We start from the raw sequence: 20,800 nt of genomic DNA on the forward strand, positions 1-20,800 counted from the left end.
GATTAGGCTCTTGAATCTTGAATATGTTCAATACTATTTGCTTGCTAGCTGTTTACATATTCTAGTATAGATAGCTTTTATTAGCTAAGACAGCAAATACATGAATAACTGACAAATGTGCATATGAAAATATTCTTGAATGGATGAATATAGGTCATTTTTGACCCATGTTGTGCATTAGAAGGGGTTTGCTTAGCTTGTGCATCAAAGGGTTAAACACCTCACTGTCACTGCTGGACTGAAAATAGTCCACCAACCAAAAATATCCAGCCAACAGCGCCCCGTGGGCAGCATCCTGTGACCACTGATGAAGGTCTAGAAGATGAGCGACTCAAACAGCAGCAATAGATGAGCGATCGTCTCTGACTTTACATCTACAAGGTGGACCGATTAGGTAGGAGTGTCTAACAGAGTGGACAGTGAGTGGACACGGTGTCTGATCCACTCATACCAGCACAACACACACTAACACACCACCACCATGTCAGTGTCACTGCAGTGCTGAGAATCATCCACCACCTAAATAATACCTGCTCTGTGGGGGTCCTGTGGGGGTCCTGACCATGCAGAGAAACAGATGGACTACCGTCAGTAATTGTAGAACTACAAAGTGCTTCTATATGGTAAGTGGAGCTGATAAAATGGACAGTGAGTGTAGAAACGAGGAGGTGGTTTTAATGTTATGGCTGATCAGTATATGGTCTGAGCAATTGAGGATTAAGGCCTTGCTCAAGGGCTGGTGGGGCTTAACACAGCGACCTTCTAATTACTAGTCCAGTACCTTAACCACTAGGCTACGACTTGCCTTTGTGCCCGTTATGTAATCTCTTCAGCTAGAAAAACAGCCAGACTTCTGAGAAGGCTTTTCACAAGACCTTGAATTATGTTTCTGGGAATTTGTTTCTGTTCAGTCACTTTCAGTGCTGAGGTCAAGGCTCTGTGCAGAACGCTGACAGCTATTTGGGGAAGGACTTGTCCTGTCCTAGTGTGACTGTGCCCAAGTGCCACAAAGATAGTGAGCTAGACCTGCTAAAGACGCATGGAACTGGGTGAAGGGGCAACTCCACAATAATGCCTGTGGTTTTGCAATAAAAGGTCCCAACTAGTGTACTTAAACTTCTGTCCGTTCTCTATGTGACCACATTCACGTGTTTCAGTACGATCTAACGTTCCACCCCGCTCGTCTTCACCAGGCAGGGCAGACAGAGTCTTTCTGAAGGAGTGATAGCGATGGGAGACAGATTGCATTTCTTGAAGTCGACCTCTGACCTTAACGGCTTGTACATCTGTGAGGTGGTGAACCGGTACGGTAAAGCGTCGGGCTCACTCTACGTCGACTACGGCAACGTGCATTACCCCAGACAAGAACTCAAGTGAAGGTAAATCAAAAACAGACGATAATATCAATCATTTCACTGCCTGTTACTCCTTTTCTTTCTTATTTATAACCTCTATAAAATAAAATAAAATAAAACTCTGCTTGGCCACCAGCAGGTCAAACATCAATAATATTTTTCATTTAATTGCATATCTAAAGAATAAACTTCAATCATGTCATGTCACGTCACTACGCCACCGTGCCTTTGTGATGGTTGGCTGCACAGATGGGTCAACTCTCTTCAATTGCCTCTGTCGGTCTCGCTTGTAGCAGACTAACCCTGATAATGCAGGGCGGCACGGTGGCACGGTGGGTAGCACTGTCGCCTCACAGTAAGAAGGTCCCCAGGCGGGGCGGTCCGGGTCCTTTCTGTGCGGGGTTTGCATGTTCTCCCCATGTCTGGGTGCTCTGGTTTCCTCCCACAGTCCAGAGACATGCAGTCAGGTTAACTGGAGATGCTGAATTGCCCTATGTGTGTATGTGTGTCTGCCCTGCAATGGACTGGTGCCCCGTCCAGGGTGTTACTGTGTGCCTTGCGCCCATTGAAAAGCTGGGATAGGCTCCAGCACTCCCCTGCAACCCTAATTGGATAAGAGGTTAAGACAGTGAGTGAGTATTCTATATTCAATTAATTATATGTTTTATATTCATTTGTTTCATATGGCCAGAGGTATGTTTGGAGGCTGTGGAGGGGCCCAACTGTGAAGCACTGGTGGGGCTTAAACCAATAAACCTCTGATCTCTAGTCCAGTGACCACTGGTCTAAAAAAATCTTAGTTAGAAAAGTTAGCAGACACTTTATCCAAGCAATCGAGGGTTAAGGGTCTTGCTCAGGGGCCCAACAGTGGAAAGTTGGCAGTGGTGGGGTCTAAATCAGTGACCTTCCACTGCCAGTGCTGAAGCCAGTGGCGTATCTGGACCTTATTGATGTAGTTTCTGGTGTTCTGAACTCAGTACAGTGTTTAGTTGTGTTTGTGAACACTGCAGCCAGCCATGTTTACTGACAACAAGTGTGGTGATATTCATCAGACTGGAATGTAAGTTCAGTTCTGAGCCGTCTGTGGAGACAGAGGTTACAGGAAGAAAGATAAAATACTTTAATTACAGCAGAGAAGTCTGCCAGCCTTATCCAATCCTCATCATGCTGCTTTTATAAACAAACATGATGAGCCAAAACATTAAAACCACCTCCTTGTTTCTACACACACTGTCCATGTTATCAGCTCCACTTACCATATAGAAGCACTTTGTAGTTCTACAATTACTGACTGTAGTCCATCTGTTTCTCTGCATGCTTTGTTACCCTCCTTTCTCCCTGTTCTTCAATGGTCAGGACCACCACAGGACCCCCACAGAGCAGGTATTATTTAGGTGGTGGATGATTCTCAGCACTGCAGTGACACTGACATGGTGGTGGTGTGTTAGTGTGTGTTGTGCTGGTATGAGTGGATCAGACACAGCAGCGCTGCTGGAGTTCTTAAACACCTCACCGTCACTGCTGGACTGAGAATCGTCCACCAACCAAAAACATCCAGTATGCAGAAAAACAGATGGACTACATCTTTTTTTGTTTGTTTGCTTGGCGTAAACAAAAATGATCTTTTATCTTTTTTTTTTTTTAGAATTTGCTGAACAGCTTTCCACAGGCAGGAAACTTCCAATATCTTGATGAAGACGACACTTAACATTTCAAAATGAAGCATTTTTATTTATTTTTGTTTGTTTAGTTTGTTCTACTTTTATTAAAAAAATTTTTTAAATGCTTTGTAAATAAATAACATATATTTAGTATGTAAAATAATTAAATTGATGCTTCTGTGGGGTTGGTTGTTCCAGAAACAGGAATAAAATTCTTCTTCTACCTGTTGTTATTATTATTATTATTATTACTATTATTATTATTATTAATATTTTTACTATTATTGTAATTATTACTATTTTTATTACTATTATTATTATTACTATTATTTGTATTATTACTATTATTATTATTATTACTATTATTATTGTTGTTACTATTATTATTATTGCTATTATTATTTTTATTATTATTACTATTATTGTTACTATTATTATTATTATTATTACTATATATTATTATTGTTACTATTATTATTATTGCTATTAATATTATTATTATTATTATTGTTACTATTATTATTATTACTTTTATTATTGTTACTATTATTATTATTATTATTATTACTATTATTATTATTATTATTATTGTGCACTCAGAAGGTGCCGGTTGCCAGTCCATCACAGGGCAAATCAGTCATTATTGCCCTGCCTGGTGTCATTGCCCAGTCCCAGCAGATGGAGCCTCGGTCTCAGCAGCCCCATCTTCCCATTCCCATATCAACTAACCAGTTGTACTCCCAACTGGGGAAGGTGGTGAGCAGCATTGTGTTCAGTTGCATGTCAGTTGGCATAATTGCAACTAATCTGTGGGAAGGAAAGTTTTCAAACACTAATTATTTTTCCACACCCTGCTGAATATAATAGCACAGACCTGCTGGTCTGGTGCTGGGTAATGTATATTTAAGTTATATTATATACATAATGTGGTGTGCATATCTGTACCTGGTAGGTGCGGCCTGGGGTGGTTAATGTGACTTGACCCAACGTCACATCTTTTCATGGTGCTTAAAATCCCTGGCTGCATCCCTGCAGGCAAACACTGGAACATTCTGATGTCAGATACATCAGCATTGGCACAGTGTTGGCATGACAGGTCATGAAGAAACTTAAAGTATTTTCACTCGCAGACAAGATATATACACATAATAAAATTCTGTGTGTCATTTGGAAATAGTGACCAGTCGTTTAATAATAAAACAAGAGCTTACTGAGATTACTGTGTTGTTTTGCACTGCAATGACGACTCAATTTAAAACCACAGAATCAGAACTAGCCATCCAAATCAACATAATTAATCTGATAAAAGTCTTTATTTATATGTTGGTTGTGATCCAAACCAGACTTACATGCCTGTGTGAAGTGTCATTAGGTGTCATAGTACCATAATGATGAGAAGTATTTATTTATTGATTTTTTAGGATTTTAACGTCATGTTTTACACTTTGGTTACATTCATGACAGAAACGGTAGTTACTCATTACACAAGTTTCATCAGTTCACAAGTTTAATATCAAACACAGTCATGGATGATTTTGTATCTCCAGTTCACCTCACTTGCACGTCTTTGGACTGTGGTAGGAAATGGGAAGAACATGCAAACTCCACAAAGAAAGGACCCGGACCACCCCACCTGGGGATCGAACACAAGACCTTCTAGCTGTAAGCGGTCCATGATGAGAAGTACTTGTGCACTTAAAGTGTTGGTACAGATATGACAGGGTGACTGATTTAGTAATGATTAGTAAATAAAAGTGCAGCAGAAACGTCCTCCAATGTCCTTTACAGGCCCTTATTAAATACAAGATGTTTTATGTCTTCTTCCTTTTGCTTATTTTCTTATAATTATGTTTATTATTACTTAGAAACAGAAACTGGTGAACCCTACATTGCAGCCTATTTATTATTACAGCAGAGCTCTGCATTTAAATGGTAATCGCCGCTCAGGTGGCGCAGCGGTAAAAACACACGCTGGAACCAGAGCTGGGATCTGGAATACATCGTATCAAATATCAGCTCTGCTTGCCGGCTAAAGCTGAGCGGCCACATGAACAACGATTGGCCTGTTGTTCAGATATGGGCGGGACTAAGCCGGATGGGGTCTCTCTCTCATGACTGGTGCAATTACGACCTCTGCTGGCTGATTGATGGCGCCTGCACAGAGATTAGAAAAGAGTGCTGTCAGGGTGAGTCTCTTCGTACACAACACTGAGCTGCACTGCACTCGTCAAAGTGTAGGTGATGAGATGCATACGGCTGCTGCCCACATGTCGGATGAGGCGTGGGTTAGCTTCGTTCTCCTCAATCAGAGCGGGGATCGGCATTGGTGGAGAGGAAGCATGATGCAATCGGGCAATTGGATGCGCTAAAAAGGCAGAAAAAGGAGAAAATGCATAGAAAAGCAAATGTGGAAAAGCTTAACGTGGTTTAATGTATTAAAACAATGACATAGGTACACTAACTAAACACTAAATGTTATTACAGGTCATGAGTTCTGAAATCTGCTGCTGACAGTGATCAACCTGTGTTTTTTATGTTAAGCTGTCTTGCTCCTCATAAAAGTTGTTTTTGTGATGTGATCTTGGACCAGCAAAAAATACAAAACAGAGACACATCCTAAGCAAGCTCAGTGCGGTGTAATAAACTACAAATTAAACTGAAAACGGTGTTTTGTAACTGGTTGCTGAAGCTGGTAAAATTGTGGTAAAAAGAACTTTATGAAATGTGATTGTTCTGATGGATAAAACTCAACCCGACGTTGATGTTAACAGAACAGGATGAACCTAATGTGTTTGTATTAACCACAACCACAATTATATTAAGAATAAACCAAGCTTAGTGTTTAACTGATTAAATTTGATGTTAATGATTTAAATTTCAGTCTCTGTCCAAATCTCATTTAATCCACTTTATTTGTACACAGTATTTATTACACTGGTGTGGTGTGCAGGATATTTATAGAGTATTTTCTGGTGTAACCTGAACCAAAATAAATAGGTGACGAAAAACAAACATGTTTCTTTAAGTGCTCAGGTGGATCTACTTATCATGTCAACCAACTGCACCTCTAAAACAAATCAAGTGTTTTCACTGATAAACATTACAGTCAAACAACAGAAACATTTAGAATTTGATGTCTGACACTTTTATACAATATTCAAGTTACAGCGTTCCACAAGGAGCAGGTGAATCTTTACAAGCAACGACTGATTCACACAAAACTCCAGGAGAGATTTTACAGTCAATTCAAAAGAACAATTCTCTCAATGCAATAGTGCAAATAATTCAGTCTTTCACCATCTACTGTCCTTATAATGTGGAAACATTATGATGTGTGAAGGTACCATTGATGCAGGAGCGTATGTTGGGATTTTAGGGAGTCACGTGCTGGCAAGTTCATGATAATGTCAGCAAGACGATGCCGATTCGTAGACACAGAGTGATGGTGCTTGATCTGTCTCCTACTGAAAATCTATGATTCAGGACAGAGATGAGAATCGGAGTACTTCGACCACGGACTGTGTCCTCAGTTCCCAAACCATTTAAAAGTCTCGTTATAGGAACGCTGATGGAAATCAGTGGTGAACACATCTCTGTCCCAATTTTTTTGGAATGTGTTGCAGGCATCAAATTCCAGAGTTGATCAATGGAACCTCTGGGAAGAAATCTTCTGCGTTGTACACAATGTCACAATGGGTTTGTAGATCTTCAATTCTAAAATAGGCATTGGCATAGAAACGTTTTGTATAAAGATTTGTATAATATAGTGAATAAATGAAGGAAACCCTGGATCAGTCTTGTGTAGTCCACAGTTTAGTCCAGTTAGACCAGCATAGAGTCAAATGTGTGCAGTTTTAAAATTAACGAATGCATGTACCCAACTGGGGCGGCACGGTGGCTCGGTGGAAAGCAGTCGCCTCACAGCAAGAAGGTCCTGTGTTCAATCCCCAGGCTGCGTGTCTGCGTGGGTTTCCTCCGGGAGCTCTGGTTTCCTCCCACAGTCCAAAAACATGCAGTCAGGTTCATTGGAGACACTGAATCGCCCTATAGGTGAATGGGTGTGTGTGTGTATCTGCCCTGCGATAGACTGGCGCCCCGTCCAGGGTGTTACTGTGTGCCTTGTGCCCAATAAAAAGCTGGGAAAGGCTCCAGCACCCCCCACGACCCTGATTGGATAAGCTGTTAAGAAGGTGAATGAGTGAGTGAGTGAGTATACCCAACTGCAAAAAACTCTGTTAATATTTGTTAAGGGAATACATCGTTTTGCCTATTTTATTTAAGGTAATGAACTAGTAATTATAATGGCCAGGTTCAAGCCCCACCACTGCCAAGCTGCCACTGCTCGGCCCCGGGGCAAAGCCCTCAACCCTCAATTGCTCAAACTGAATTCAGTCACAGTTACTTTCTGCTAAATGCAGTAAATGTAAAAGTAAATATACTGGTGCAGTATGAAGGATATCGTGGTACACTGCAGTATAAAGTTTGTTTAAATTGCAATATGTATTATCCAAGGTAAGTATACAAAATTTACTTTTAAAAACACTTTCAGTCATTTACAAATATGTCAGTCTTTGTGGTAGCATCAGGCATCTCCGCCTTAACCAAATCATCACTGTGAAACATGCCCAGCCTTTAGGGGTTTGGTCAACTCTCCAGGTCTTTAAATACACCTGAGCTGCTGGGGCTGGGGTATTCTGGTGTCTCTGTACTTATCAGGTCATCAAATAACCACATCCCACTTTACTCTGTCTCCTCAGCTGTACTCAGCCATCATTTAGGTAGGTGTGAGGTGGGTGTAAGCTTCTTTTGTGTATTTCTAATACTGAGAGTCACATTTTCCTCTTTTAATGCATTTTACTATTCAGAATTAGGACTGGGGATGCACCTCGAGTGAACTGGATGCACGTTATAAGCTTATCAGGCTGCGTACAGAGATCTGTTGTGTTCCAAATACAGTCCTGTATACTAAATAGTGTGCTAAATTTGATTTCGATTAACAGTAAGGCTACTAATTTGTGCACACTGTGTAGGTCGTTGCATGCGGATTGAAACACAACCACCACTTTGCGCGCTTAAGTCGGGTACTGTTGAGTTTTTAGATATTTTAATCAAATACTTCATTATATTATGTGTAAATTATTTCATTTGTTTGATTTGCATTAATACTTTTTTTTATTTTAATGAATTGTTGATTTGTTATTTGTTGATAAAGCATATTATTTAAATATTGCTCACCAAATTTCAGACAGTGTTGCATCCACTTTGCTGCTCTGATCCACAAGGTTTTGTCACAATTAAGCTACTAAAACAATGACCCAGGAACACCAGATTTATTTGACTTATTATTAGTTAAAAGTTTACTCTACTGCTGAAATGACCAGCCTGTGGTCCAAACGGAAAGTAATAAGTTTTACATTAAGCTTTTTTCCCTTATAATAGTACATAGGAAGAAAAATCATAACGTAAAAAATGATTATTATTTTTCTTCTGGACCACAGGTTGGTCATTTTAACAGTAAAGAGAACTTATGACCAGTAATAAGTGAGAAAAATTTCGTGTTTCTGGGTCGTTTTATACATCAACCCACTTTAAGCTTTTTTTTTTTGCTGCCCAATTTTGCTTTCTTGTCCATCAGACTTGGTTTTTAATCGTCAGTAAAAATTGGTGATTTTGGAACATCCAAGCTGGCTGAAGTCAGATAAAAAGGGTCTGACAGTGTCAGTGTTTTGCATCAAAATCGTGTACAAATACTCTGGTATTTGTAACACAAAAGCTCTTCTTTGCTCTGCATGCAGCCTAATAAAGTGAGTTTCATACTGATCAATTATGTGAATGTAGTCGTTGTTTTAGTACATTAACCCATTAACCGTTTTCTTGCTGCCCAATTTTGCTTTCTTGCCCATCAGATTTGGTTTTTGGTCGTCAGTAAAGATTGGTGATTTTGGAACATCACTGGACTCCACCTGTTGAGATTTGAATTGATTGGACACAATTGGAGATGAAAAACACAACAATAAAGTCCAAGCAACTGTCTGTAGAAATCAACTATCAAATCGGACCTTGGTGTTGTATTTTATGTTTGTGGTTTCCGTTCTTTCAGTCAGGTAAGCCATGCCTTCAGTCCCGTCTGGTTCCGACTCGGCCACACTGGGACCAGTCTGCTCTCATGCAGCTAAAATGGCTTGGGAATCCAGTCGCTCACCAGGCCTAAACGGTGACGCTGAGCTGAAAGGGGAGACGAAACTGAACGAGAATAAAGAAGATGCTACAGAGAGGAAGTGGATTCGTCCAGACCTGCCAAGCAGATGCACGTGGAAGCTGGGGATGTCGAAACTAGACTCGCAGCACTTTCATGCTGAACGGTGAGAAGCAGCTCAGCATTCAATTTCAAAGCATTATATATTTACACCGACCAGGCATAACATTATGACCACTGACAGGTGAAGTGAATAACACTGATTATCTCTTCATCACGGCACCTGTTAGTGGTGGTGGGGGGAGGGGGTATATCAGGCAGCGAGTGACATTTTATCCTCAAAGTTGATGTTAGAAGCAGGAAAAATGGACGAGCGTGAGGATTTAAGGGCCAAATTGTGATGGTTAGATGACTGGGTCAGAGCATCTCCAAACCTGCAGCTCTTGTGGGGTGTGTCCCGGTCTGCAGTGGTCAGAATCTATTAAAAGTGGTCCAAGGAAGGAACAGTGGTAAACCAGCGACAGGGTCATGGGCGGCCAAGGCTCACTGATGCACATGGGGAGCGAAGGCTGGTCCGTGTGGTCCGATCCAACAGACGAGCTACTGTAGCTCAAACTGCTGAAGAAGTTCATGCTGGTTCTGATAGAAAGGTGTTGGAATACACAGTGCGACACAGTTTGGTGCGTAGGAAGGTGGTCATAATGTTATGCCTGATCGGTGTATATATAGGGTTTCAGAATTGATGGGTAAAAATGGCAAATATTTTCCATCAAAAGGAAATGTACAACATAATAAAGTGTTCAAAAAGTCAAGCTGTCTGAATAGTTTCTAAATCCTCTGTTCACACAGAGTAAAATAGTGTAACTGTTTATTTCTGTTTATTTTATAAACTGTTTTTTTTACATTAAGCATTTTTGTAAATGATGTCTTTCTTAGTGTCCAACGAAAGGCAGTTTTATATACAGCGGTACCTTGTAACTCAACATCCCCTAAACTCAACATTTCCCTTAAATTCAATGTGTTCACCTTTAAAAAATATTGATTTAATTTCAAATTAACAGTGAACAGCCGCTTTGTTCAGCGCTTCACTTGAGTGGTGCAGTAAAACGTCATCAGTGTGTGAATCTGATCTGAATCTGCATCAGTGTGGAATAAGCGTCAGATCCAGGGTTACAGCTCCACATGTATCTGTGTTTATCTGGATTTTCCTCCCTGTTTCACTTTTAAACTTGTGTTACAGCTCCAGCTTCTGAGAAATGCTGAGAATCAGAATCAGCTTCTCCCAGAGTCTAAAACGCTTCTGGTTGAAAATAAAGCTTAACGTGGTTTAATGTAGTAAAAGAAGGAGACAGGAGCACTAAACTTCTCTTCATTATTACTGCTCATAAGTTCCTCCACTAATTAAGAAGCGTCAGGAAACAATAAAGAAGTAAAACTAAAGTGCAGCTTTTATTGTATTTCAGTGTGTTTATATTATATTTGTGTTATTTTCAGTGTATAAGTGTCAAAAACAACCTCATTATTTTACATGAGACTAAAATATCTGCAGCTCCACGGGACCATGGACGCATTAACAGGTTTCACAAACATCCTTATGGGAAAAAATACCTTGAAACTCAACATTTTTAAAACTCCGCTGTAATAAAATTCAGTAAATCAGGCTGCTTTAGGATAGATTTTGTTATCTGGTTTATATAAAAGTTGCTGCTTGGCACGATTGTCTGGGAGTTAAATGCAGGTATGTTTTCAAAATTGATTAAATACTATACTTACGCAATGTTTTTATAAAAGACCAAGTATTAAAATGTCTTTTCTTGTCTTGCTGTAAGCCTCCTGACTGTACTGATTTTGATTTGTATACAACACTAAGATGTGCTCTGTGTTCCTGCAGGACGACTGAACCTAAAATTTTGCCCGACATCCTTAAAAAAATTGGCGACACACCGATGGTGCGGATCAACAAGATTCCAAAAATGTTTGGACTGAAGTGTGAGATCTGTAAGTGAAGTTATTATTTTAACAGCTGCTACAGTTTATTAGAAAGTTCAGTAACGAGTTCCGCTTTGCTGGCTAGTGCGAAATCGAGATTCATTTTCTGTTGTATTGTGATAAAGGACTGACCTCTTCCTGACTCCTAGACCTTCCTGACCGTATCAGATATTTTCCTAAACAAGGACTGACTGTGTTGTTGCTTTTGCAAAACAACGATCTGATTGAGTGGGAAGAGAAAACACACTGTAGAATAATCAGAGCTTCACCACGACCTTTCTAACTTTACTAACAACCTCTGAAATCTGAAGCGTGTTTGGCCGGGTTGGTGTTGGCACTGAGCTGAACTCTGGTTTTGGGGGAAATCAGAATCTATTGGGGTTTTTCATACTGCAACAAATTATTTTAAGCAACATTTACCTGTTTAATGGTCATAATCAATGTGAAGTTTCTTCTTGGTTGGGAGTTGAACTGTAAAAGGACTTAAACTTCTGACTGATTCATTCAACTAAACCCATTCACCCACAGACCAGAGAAATGAGGGTCAAACAGGCAGCAGGTTCTGGCGTAAAGCCCCTTTTTATCTATTTATTTTTATTTAATTATTTATCAATTTATTTTATTTGAAATTTGAACTGATATGCAAAGTGTGAATTATACATACACCGATCAGCCGTAACATTAAAACCACCTCCTTGTTTCTACACTCACTGTCCATTTTATCAGCTCCACTGATCAACACATAATCCCTCGTCTCTGTGCAGGCGCCATCAACCAGCCAGCAGAGGTCGTAACTGATAAATGCATCAGATATGAGGTTCCCATCCGGCTCCCACCCTGTATGAAGGATGGGTCCCTGCTAAGATTTCTTCCTGTATTTTAAGGGAGTTTTTCCTTGCCACTGTCGCCCTCGGCTTGCTCAACAGGGGTTTTTGGTCTGTTGGTCCTGGATTCTGTAAAGTTGCTTTGAGACAATGTTCATTATAAAAAGCGCTATATAAATAAATTTGACTTGACTTGACTATGAACAACAGCCAATCGTTGTCCATGTACCTGAGAGCTTGAAATATCTTATTACTGGTGTGGTGTGTTTATGTGCAGTGGCGAAGTGTGAGTTCTTTAACGCTGGAGGCAGCGTGAAGGACCGTATCAGCGTGCGTATGGTGGAGGACGCAGAACGTGCTGGGATCCTCAAACCTGGAGACACCATCATCGAACCCACCTCCGGAAACACAGGTCCGTCTGTCTGTCTGTCTTAGAACACAGCAACGTGAAGTAAAAATTATATAATTGCAGATAAACTCCCGCCAGGTGTGTGTGTGTGTGTGTGTGTGTGTTTTCACTGTGATGGACTGGTGACCTGTCCGGGGTGTTTTCTGCCTTTCGCCCAGTAAATCGACCCACTGTGACCCACTTTAATGGTTTTTTTTTATTATTCTGTTTCCGTGTGTTTGTGCACTTGTAGGTATCGGCCTCGCCTTGGCTGCAGTAGTAAAAGGCTACAGATGCATCATCGTCCTGCCTGAACATATGAGCATGGAAAAGGTGAGCGTTTAGGGCAAGAAAAAATATAAATTGGAGGACAATTTCTTAACAGAAATTCCTTTATTCAGATGTTCCAGCTGCATTTGGGTCAGCTGCATTATGGATTCTGTGAAATTGCTTTGAGACAAGGTGTATTGTAAAAAGCGCTATACAAATACATTTTATTTGACTTGGCATGTTCTGGGGCATGACTTGAGGACACTAATATATATTTGATTACATTTTGATTTACAAACCAGCTCGCAAAGTTCTACCTAAGTCAAAACGGACTCTACCTTTGGGCAAAGGAATGATTTTAAATGAGCATTTTTAATGATAAAGATATTACACATAAAACTAACAAAAACCCCAAGTGTGGAACAGCTTAATAACCATATCAAACGTTTCTTTACACATTAACGTTTTTCTTTTGTGTATTCTGTATCTCAGGTGGACGTTCTGCGTGCTCTAGGTGCCGAGATCGTCCGGACCCCGACCTCTGCCCGCTTTGACTCCCCCGAGTCTCACGTGGGTGTAGCCTGGCGTCTGAAGAACGAGATTCCCGACTCCCACATTCTGGATCAGTATCGCAATCCCAGCAACCCACTGGCTCACTACGACAGCACCGCCGAGGAGATCCTGGAGCAGTGCGAGGGTAAATCAGGGTTTTTTCTGCACCTGTTAATTATTATTATTATTATTGGTATCATTGGTACTAAAGCATGACTGAGGATGCTCGATTGGCATGGGGGTCACCAACCCACCATCTAAGCTGTGCTATTGACTGACCAGGCGCATGGAAGTCTGCTGGTCAGGGTAGGGGTCTGCAGCAGTGGATTAAGTTACTTAAGCTAGTAGCTGGTGTCCTGGTATATGATGCACTAGCTGATATTAACCATTAATTTTACCAATAAATAAGATGTTTATAACTATAGTGTATAAAACTGTATATACTCACTGTCCATTTTATCAGCTCCACTTACCATATAGAAGCACTTTGTAGTTCTACAGTTATTGACTGTAGTCCATCTGTTTCTCTACATTCTTTGTTAGCCCCCTTTCACCCTGTTCTTCAATGGTCAGGACCCCCACAGGACCACCACAGAGCAGGTATTATTTAGGTGGTGGATCATTCTCAGCACTGCAGTGACACTGACATGGTGGTGGTGTGTTAGTGTGTGTTGTGCTGGTATGAGTGGATCAGACACAGCAGCACTGCTGGAGTTTTTAAACACCTCAATTTCACTGCTGGACTGAGAATAGTCCACCAACCAAAAACATCCAGCCAACAGCGCCCCGTGGGCAGCGTCCTGTGACCACTGATGAAGGTCTAGAAGATGACTGACTCAAACAGCAGCGATAGATGAGCGATCGTCTCTGACTTTACATCTACAAGGTGGACCGACTAGGTAGGAGCGTCTAATAGAGTGGACAGTGAGTGGACACGGTGTTTAAAAACTCCAGCAGCGCTGCTGTGTCTGATCCGCTCATACCAGCACAACACACACTAACACACCACCACCATGTCAGTGTCACTGCAGTGCTGAGAATGATCCACCACCTAAATAATACCTGCTCTGTGGGGGTCCTGTGGGGGTCCTGACCATTGAAGAACAGGGTGAAAGGGGGCTAACAAAGCAGGCAGAGAAACAGATGGACTACAGTTAGTAATTGTAGATCTACAAAGTGCTTCTATATGGTAAGTGGAGCTGATAAAATGGACAGTGAGTGTAGAAACAAGCAGGTGGCTGATTGGTGTATATTATAATGCAGATGATACTATTTGATATGCACATTTACACATGCTACTGTTTTATTTGCAGCACACTTGCACACTTCTCAATAATGTATTTAAACTGCATCTTTTAGGCGTATCCCCTTAGATTTGATATCTCGTTTTTGCATTATTGTGATTGTAAAGCTATAGTCTATAATCAATCAATCAATCACCTGTGTGGAGAAAAAGGTGAATATGCTTGATATAACACGTGTAGCTCTATTATTATTAGAGTTTATCTTGGATGTTAATTTCTCCTGCCGATTTAACAGGGTCTTCTGTAGCATTTAATGCATTAACACGCACAATGTGTTTGTCTACAGGTAAAATAGACATGCTGGTGGCTGGAGTTGGCACCGGTGGCACCATTACCGGAGTTGCTCGCAAGCTGAAGGAGAAATGCCCAAACATCAAGGTTAGCCTCTAAATACTATCTAAACAACTATCTAAACAACAGATTTCCCTATTTATACATTCGAATTATTTCCTGAGCTGTTTATCCTGTGTGTGTGTGTGTGTGTACGTGTTTCAGATTGTTGGGGTGGATCCTGAGGGTTCGGTCCTGGATAACTCAGAGAAGACGAATAAGCCAGCCAAGCCCCAGTATGAGGTGGAGGGAATCGGATATGACTTCGTTCCTACAGTATTGGACAGATCTGTGAGTGCAAAACAACTATGTTGAATGATTTGTGAAAATGTGGGGTACGTGGTGTAAGAACCCTTCAGAGAACAGGAATCACAGTTCAGATCAACAGAACAAACGATTCTTCGAGAAACTCGAGTAATTCGATTATTAAAAGTCGTTGATGCAAATTTTTCTCATAGAGGCATCGTTTAATCCTTACAACTATATACAGCTCACGCTGTTTCTCACGGACGACTTTCAATTTTGCACGACACGTTCACGCTGTGGTCAGTTGACTTGAAGATGCCGAGTGCTGCATCCCAAATCTCATACTTAACAGTATCTAACAGTACTTAAACCGGGTACTTTTCGCGTACAGTTCAATGAATACTATGTATTTAGACACGCTCGGCGCTCCTGCGTACTGTTCAGTGTGAAAGTGCGATTTCAGACACAGCCGAGATTTGATCGATTACTCGATTAATCGCTGGAATAATCGCTAGAATACTCGATTACAAAAATAATCGATAGCTGCAGCCCTGGTGCCACCTCTGTGCCATCTGTTACGCGACCACAATCCAGTTACACAGTTATAAAAGACGTAAATTCTCAACGTACTAAATTCAATTGTTTGATACTCAGGTGGTGGATACCTGGTACAAGTCAACTGATGAGGAGTCCTTCAAAATGTCACGAATGATCATCCGACAGGAAGGCTTACTCTGTGGTACGTGCACCAATGAATGAAGGTAATTGTCGGGGTAATACCTTTATTTAGACAAAAATATTTAGGCATCCACATTGTCTGTGTGTGTGTGTGTGTAGGTGGTAGTTCAGGTTCTGCCATGGCTGCAGCAGTGAATGTAGCTAAGGAGCTTAAAGAAGGTCAGCGCTGTGTGGTCATCCTGGCGGACTCGCTCAGAAACTACATGTAAGCATCACCGGTTCCTTTTTTCTGCTTGAACTGTGTGACACAATCGGAGATCTGAGGATATGAGCTGTACGACTTTAAATAAATGGGTTTGGTTATTGCTTTAAAGTAACCATGAGTGTCTTAAATCCTTTTGTAGGACCAAGTTCCTCAGCGACAAGTGGATGTGTCAGAAAGGTTTTCTGCGAGAGGAGGACCTGATAATCAACAAACCATGGTAAGATACCCACACGTAACACATTAACTCATTTACACGCCACACATTGTTTGCGTACAATTTTTAGTATCTAGTGTTTCACTTCTAGTGATCTAGTCCAAACTACACATATAGATCTTATATGCCTGCATATTAGGTTGGGATATTCACCACCAGCTCAGACTGAAGAAGTCACTTGGATGAGTGACGACACGTATAAACGTATCTCTACAACAAACTTGTGTCCAGATGAACTGATTCAATCTTGTGGATTTATGTACCTGGATTATTGAGCATGCATCAAGAGATACGTCTCTGCTAGGTTACTAGACTGATTACCAGAGAGGCGACTCTAAACCTAGATCCACATGGATACAAGAATGAACTGAACTCTCGTTTCTGTTTCGGTTTCCTGAGTTTAAAATAGATGTTTCGCTCTTAATCTCATTCTTGTCTCTTCAGGTGGTGGAATCTGACTCTTCAGGATTTACGGCTTTCCGCCCCGCTGACCGTCCTGCCCTCCGTCACCATTAAAAACACCATCAAGATCCTGAAGGAGAAGGCTTTCGACCAGGCTCCTGTAGTCGACGAAGCTGGGTATGTTATTGTTTAACATAACTTTATCAGGAACACTGTACTAATACTTGTGGCATGGATTCCATATATTTGAAGGAGGCAATCCATCTACTGGGATAAAAAGTACCCTCACATACAGTGATCACAGGAACCCAGGTCCCAAAGACCCAAACTATTAGCTGCACCACTCCAGCCATAATGTGGAAAGAACAAAACAATAGAAGCAGGTATTATTTAGGTGGTGGATGATTCTCAGCACTGCAGTGACACTGACATGGTGCTGGTGTGTTAGTGTGTGTTGTGCTGGTATGAGTGGATCAGACACAGCAGCAGTTTTTAAATACCGTGTCCACTTACTGTCCACTCTATTAGACACTCCTACCTAGTCGGTCCACCTTGTAGAAGTAAAGTCAGAGACGATCGCTCATCTATTGCTGCTGTTTGAGTCGGTCATCTTCTAGACCTTCATCAGTGGTCACAGGACGCTGCCCACGGGGCGCTGTTGGCTGGATGTTTTTGGTTGGTGGACGATTCTCAGACCAGCAGTGACAGTGAGGTGTCACTGCAGTGCTGAGAATCATCCACCACCTAAATAATACCTGCTCTGTGGTGGTCCTGACCATTGAAGAACAGCATGAAAGGGGGTAACAAAGCATGCAGAGAAACAAATGGACTACAGTCAGTAATTGTAGAACTACAAAGTGTTTCTATATGGTAAGTGGAGCTGATAAAATGGACAGTGAGTGTAGAAACAAGGAGGTGGTTTTAATGTTATGGCTGATCGGTGTATATATATGATCAAATGAGAGCTTCTACACAAACAAGACTGGCTATGTCTGAGGGCAGGGGATGGCCAAACAGCCTGGCCGCTGGGGGATGCGATCGTCCGTCAGTGCGCTCTCACGGCTGGTCCCAAGCCCGGCTTGAAGTAGAAGGATTGCATGAGGTTTAGGAATTTATTAGTATTTGGCACTACTGCAAAGCAAGTAAACACATATGTGAAACTGATCATGTCAATTATTTTGGTAATAAAGGTTTATATTATATATTATATTGTGTGTTTCTCTTTCTTGTTTGTGTAGGATGATAGTAGGAATGGTTACGCTGGGGAACATGCTGTCTTCTGTGCTCGCTAATAAAGTCAGTTCAGCTGACTCGGTCATTAAGGTTCTCTTCAAGCAGTTCAAACAGGTAAGCAACACACACACTCACACACACTCAGGTTGTTTAACTCACATTTTTACCAAAATATAATTAAAATCATGAACAGGTAAAAGAAATAAGGTTAATTATCTTGTTACAACCGCTCAGGTGGCGCAGCGGTAAAAACACACGCTGGAACCAGAGCTGGGATCTCGAATACATCGTATCGAATCTCGGCTCTGCCCGCCAGCTGAGGCTGAGCGGCCACTTGAACAACGATTGGTCTGTTGTTCAGATATGGGCGGGACTAAGCCGGATGGGGTCTCGCTCTCATGACTGGTGCAATTACGACCTCTGCTGGCTGATTGATGGCGCCTGCACAGAGATGAGAAAATAGTGCTCTCAGGGTGTGTCTCTCCGTACACAACGCTGAGCTGCACTGCACTCGTCAAAGTGCAGGTGATAAGATGCATACGGATGCTGCCCACCCTTACTTTTACATAATGTGAAGTGGGTGCAGGACAGCTTGGTGGAGGTCTTTAAAATATCTGTGGTCAGTCTCAAACCAAACAGCCTCATGACCACAACTGAAAAGAGACTGTGTGTGTGTGTGTGTGTGTGTGTGTGTGTGTGTGTGTGTGTAGGTTTGTCTTACAGATAATTTAGGGACGCTCTCCCGGATCCTGGAGACTGACCATTTTGCCTTGGTGGTGCACGAACAAATCCAGTGTAAGTAATTAAACGTTTAATGTTTTATTGTTGTTTGTTAGCACTTAATAAAATAGATTTGTTGTTTTTAAATGCTGTTTACATTAAAGCGACCCATCATACAGTTTAGTCGGTATGTTTAGAGTTATTTAGAGAAGAAAGACACATTTAAGATGGTGATTTTTAAGCATGATTTTTTTCTCAGAGGAATAAAAGGAAATTTGTCATTATACTGTATTTCATCATATGTTTCTAGGAGTGTCATAAATAACTATGGGTGGCTGCTTTCAATTTTCTAAACACTCAGTTGTAATAAAAAATGTGTTTCAAAATGCATAGTGTTTTTTGGATGTGGTACTGAAATCTATATTACCATTTTATCTAGCAGAATGGCAAGGATGAAAGCTTTACAGCATAAGTGATCTAGTAATTGGGTATAAAAAGCCAGCTACTTGATCCTCCAATGTGCCATGACACAATCAAATATTGATGCTTCTCCTACAGACCTAACTAAACAAAAGAGATACGGTAGGGCGGATCAATTTAAAGCTTCTGTACTTTTAGTTAGTATTCAATACTGTAAATCGAGATGACCAAAACAACATCTACCTTATTGGCTGTGTCAAGCACAATGCAAAGACTCAGAGCCGGTTTGTGTAGCATTGAGTTCAGCTGCAGAGTGCCAGAGACCCTGGCACATGTATTCATCTGGAACTGCTGCTTGTTGTTCTGTCCACCCCTCTACTTTCTTTAACCTTATTCTTTCTCTTTTTGCTTGAAGATATGAGCGATGGCTCTACCGCTCTAAAGCAGAAGGTGTTTGCCGTGGTCACAGCCGTCGACCTGCTGAACTACGTGACCTCTCGTGAGAGGAGAGAATGTTCACTGTCCGAGTGCTCGCTGACCGATGAGCCGTAAACAACGCACACAGATTATTAAAATGCTTATAATCGAGAATTTAGGTTGCCAATAATTTTACTGGCTAATTTAATTGTACTTTGCAAATAGAAACAAATTTAGAACTTATACTGATACAGGAGTCATTCTATAATTTGGGGTACATTCCATGTCCAATGATAATAATTATATTTATTTTTAAACTATTTTCTTTAAAAATGTCATATTTTACCTATTAATGGCAAACATGTTGTAACATCACAAAAACATTATGTGCATCCTATGCTTCATTTAGCTTGAAATTTGTCATGATGTTCCTAAATGAACAGTTTTTGCTGTGTCTGTTTTTTAAGTTGAGGGTGCCTTGGTTTCAAAATAATGAATACAATTATTAAGGGCAACAACATCTTTTTTTATTTATTTCAATAGTTTAAACACTAAAGAAAAATAATATTTTTTAAATTGAGTTTCTCTTTTAAATAATTTAAATATATTTATTTATTATTGTTCGCAAAAGTTCTGTCAACTATGTTACTAACAGAACTCCACTCAGCAACTCAAAAATAGTTTGTTCTAAAATTATGTGACCAGCATGACATGATATTATTTTTCTCTGTGGAGGGTATATTGGACAAACTGTGGTGAATGTTCTCTTATTTTTAAAAATATTTTATCTATAATAGAACATTGTCAATGAGTATATTAATTGACTGTCAACTATGTTACATTCATTGTTATGGTTACAATTTTTTTTATAATTTTAATTCAAATGTAAGTTCAAATTAGACATTACTCTGTTCAAGAAATGACATGTGGTCAGCCAGGCAAGGTCTACCACTGAAGTTATGGGTCAAAATAGGGAAATTGTCAACTATGTTACCTGTCAACTAAGTTACCTAGTAGTCTACATCTACTGTCCCTTTTAAATAAAATAAAAAATAATTATGTTTAAGCTTTGCAACTAGTGGATATGTTTCACTAAAGGAATATATTAACTTGAACCACTGATTGTTCTGTTGAGAAAGAACATTGTTTTTGTACTTTTTGGTGATGTGAAATGTACCCCAAATTATAGAATGATCCACAGATTGAGGAAAATTGTTGAAGTTTTGCCAGTAAAACCTGACTACAGTCTTTTATTCCATCTGAGATGAGCTTGGGTGTTTCTGTATGGAATTGATGTACGGCTTTCTCTTTGTAATAGAGTTTCAGGTTGCATTTC

General features: G+C 40.5%; 1 protein-coding gene across 1 annotated transcript; it reads left to right on the forward strand.

Annotated features, from left to right (window-relative positions):
- The first annotated feature begins 9,127 nt into the window (after positions 1-9,127).
- Positions 9,128-19,599, forward strand: LOC134324075 (cystathionine beta-synthase-like). Its single transcript, XM_063005727.1, has 14 exons — positions 9,128-9,378; positions 11,104-11,210; positions 12,303-12,437; positions 12,667-12,746; positions 13,176-13,380; positions 14,826-14,917; positions 15,035-15,160; positions 15,770-15,854; positions 15,953-16,058; positions 16,198-16,275; positions 16,717-16,851; positions 17,913-18,021; positions 18,618-18,702; positions 19,463-19,599. The coding sequence occupies exons 1-14, from the start codon at positions 9,128-9,130 to the stop codon at positions 19,597-19,599; spliced, it is 1,731 nt and encodes a 576-aa protein (XP_062861797.1).
- The last annotated feature ends 1,201 nt before the right edge of the window (positions 19,600-20,800 follow it).

The sequence above is a fragment of the Trichomycterus rosablanca genome, chromosome 12 (genome assembly GCF_030014385.1).
Source record: "Trichomycterus rosablanca isolate fTriRos1 chromosome 12, fTriRos1.hap1, whole genome shotgun sequence".
NCBI lineage: Eukaryota > Metazoa > Chordata > Actinopteri > Siluriformes > Trichomycteridae > Trichomycterus > Trichomycterus rosablanca.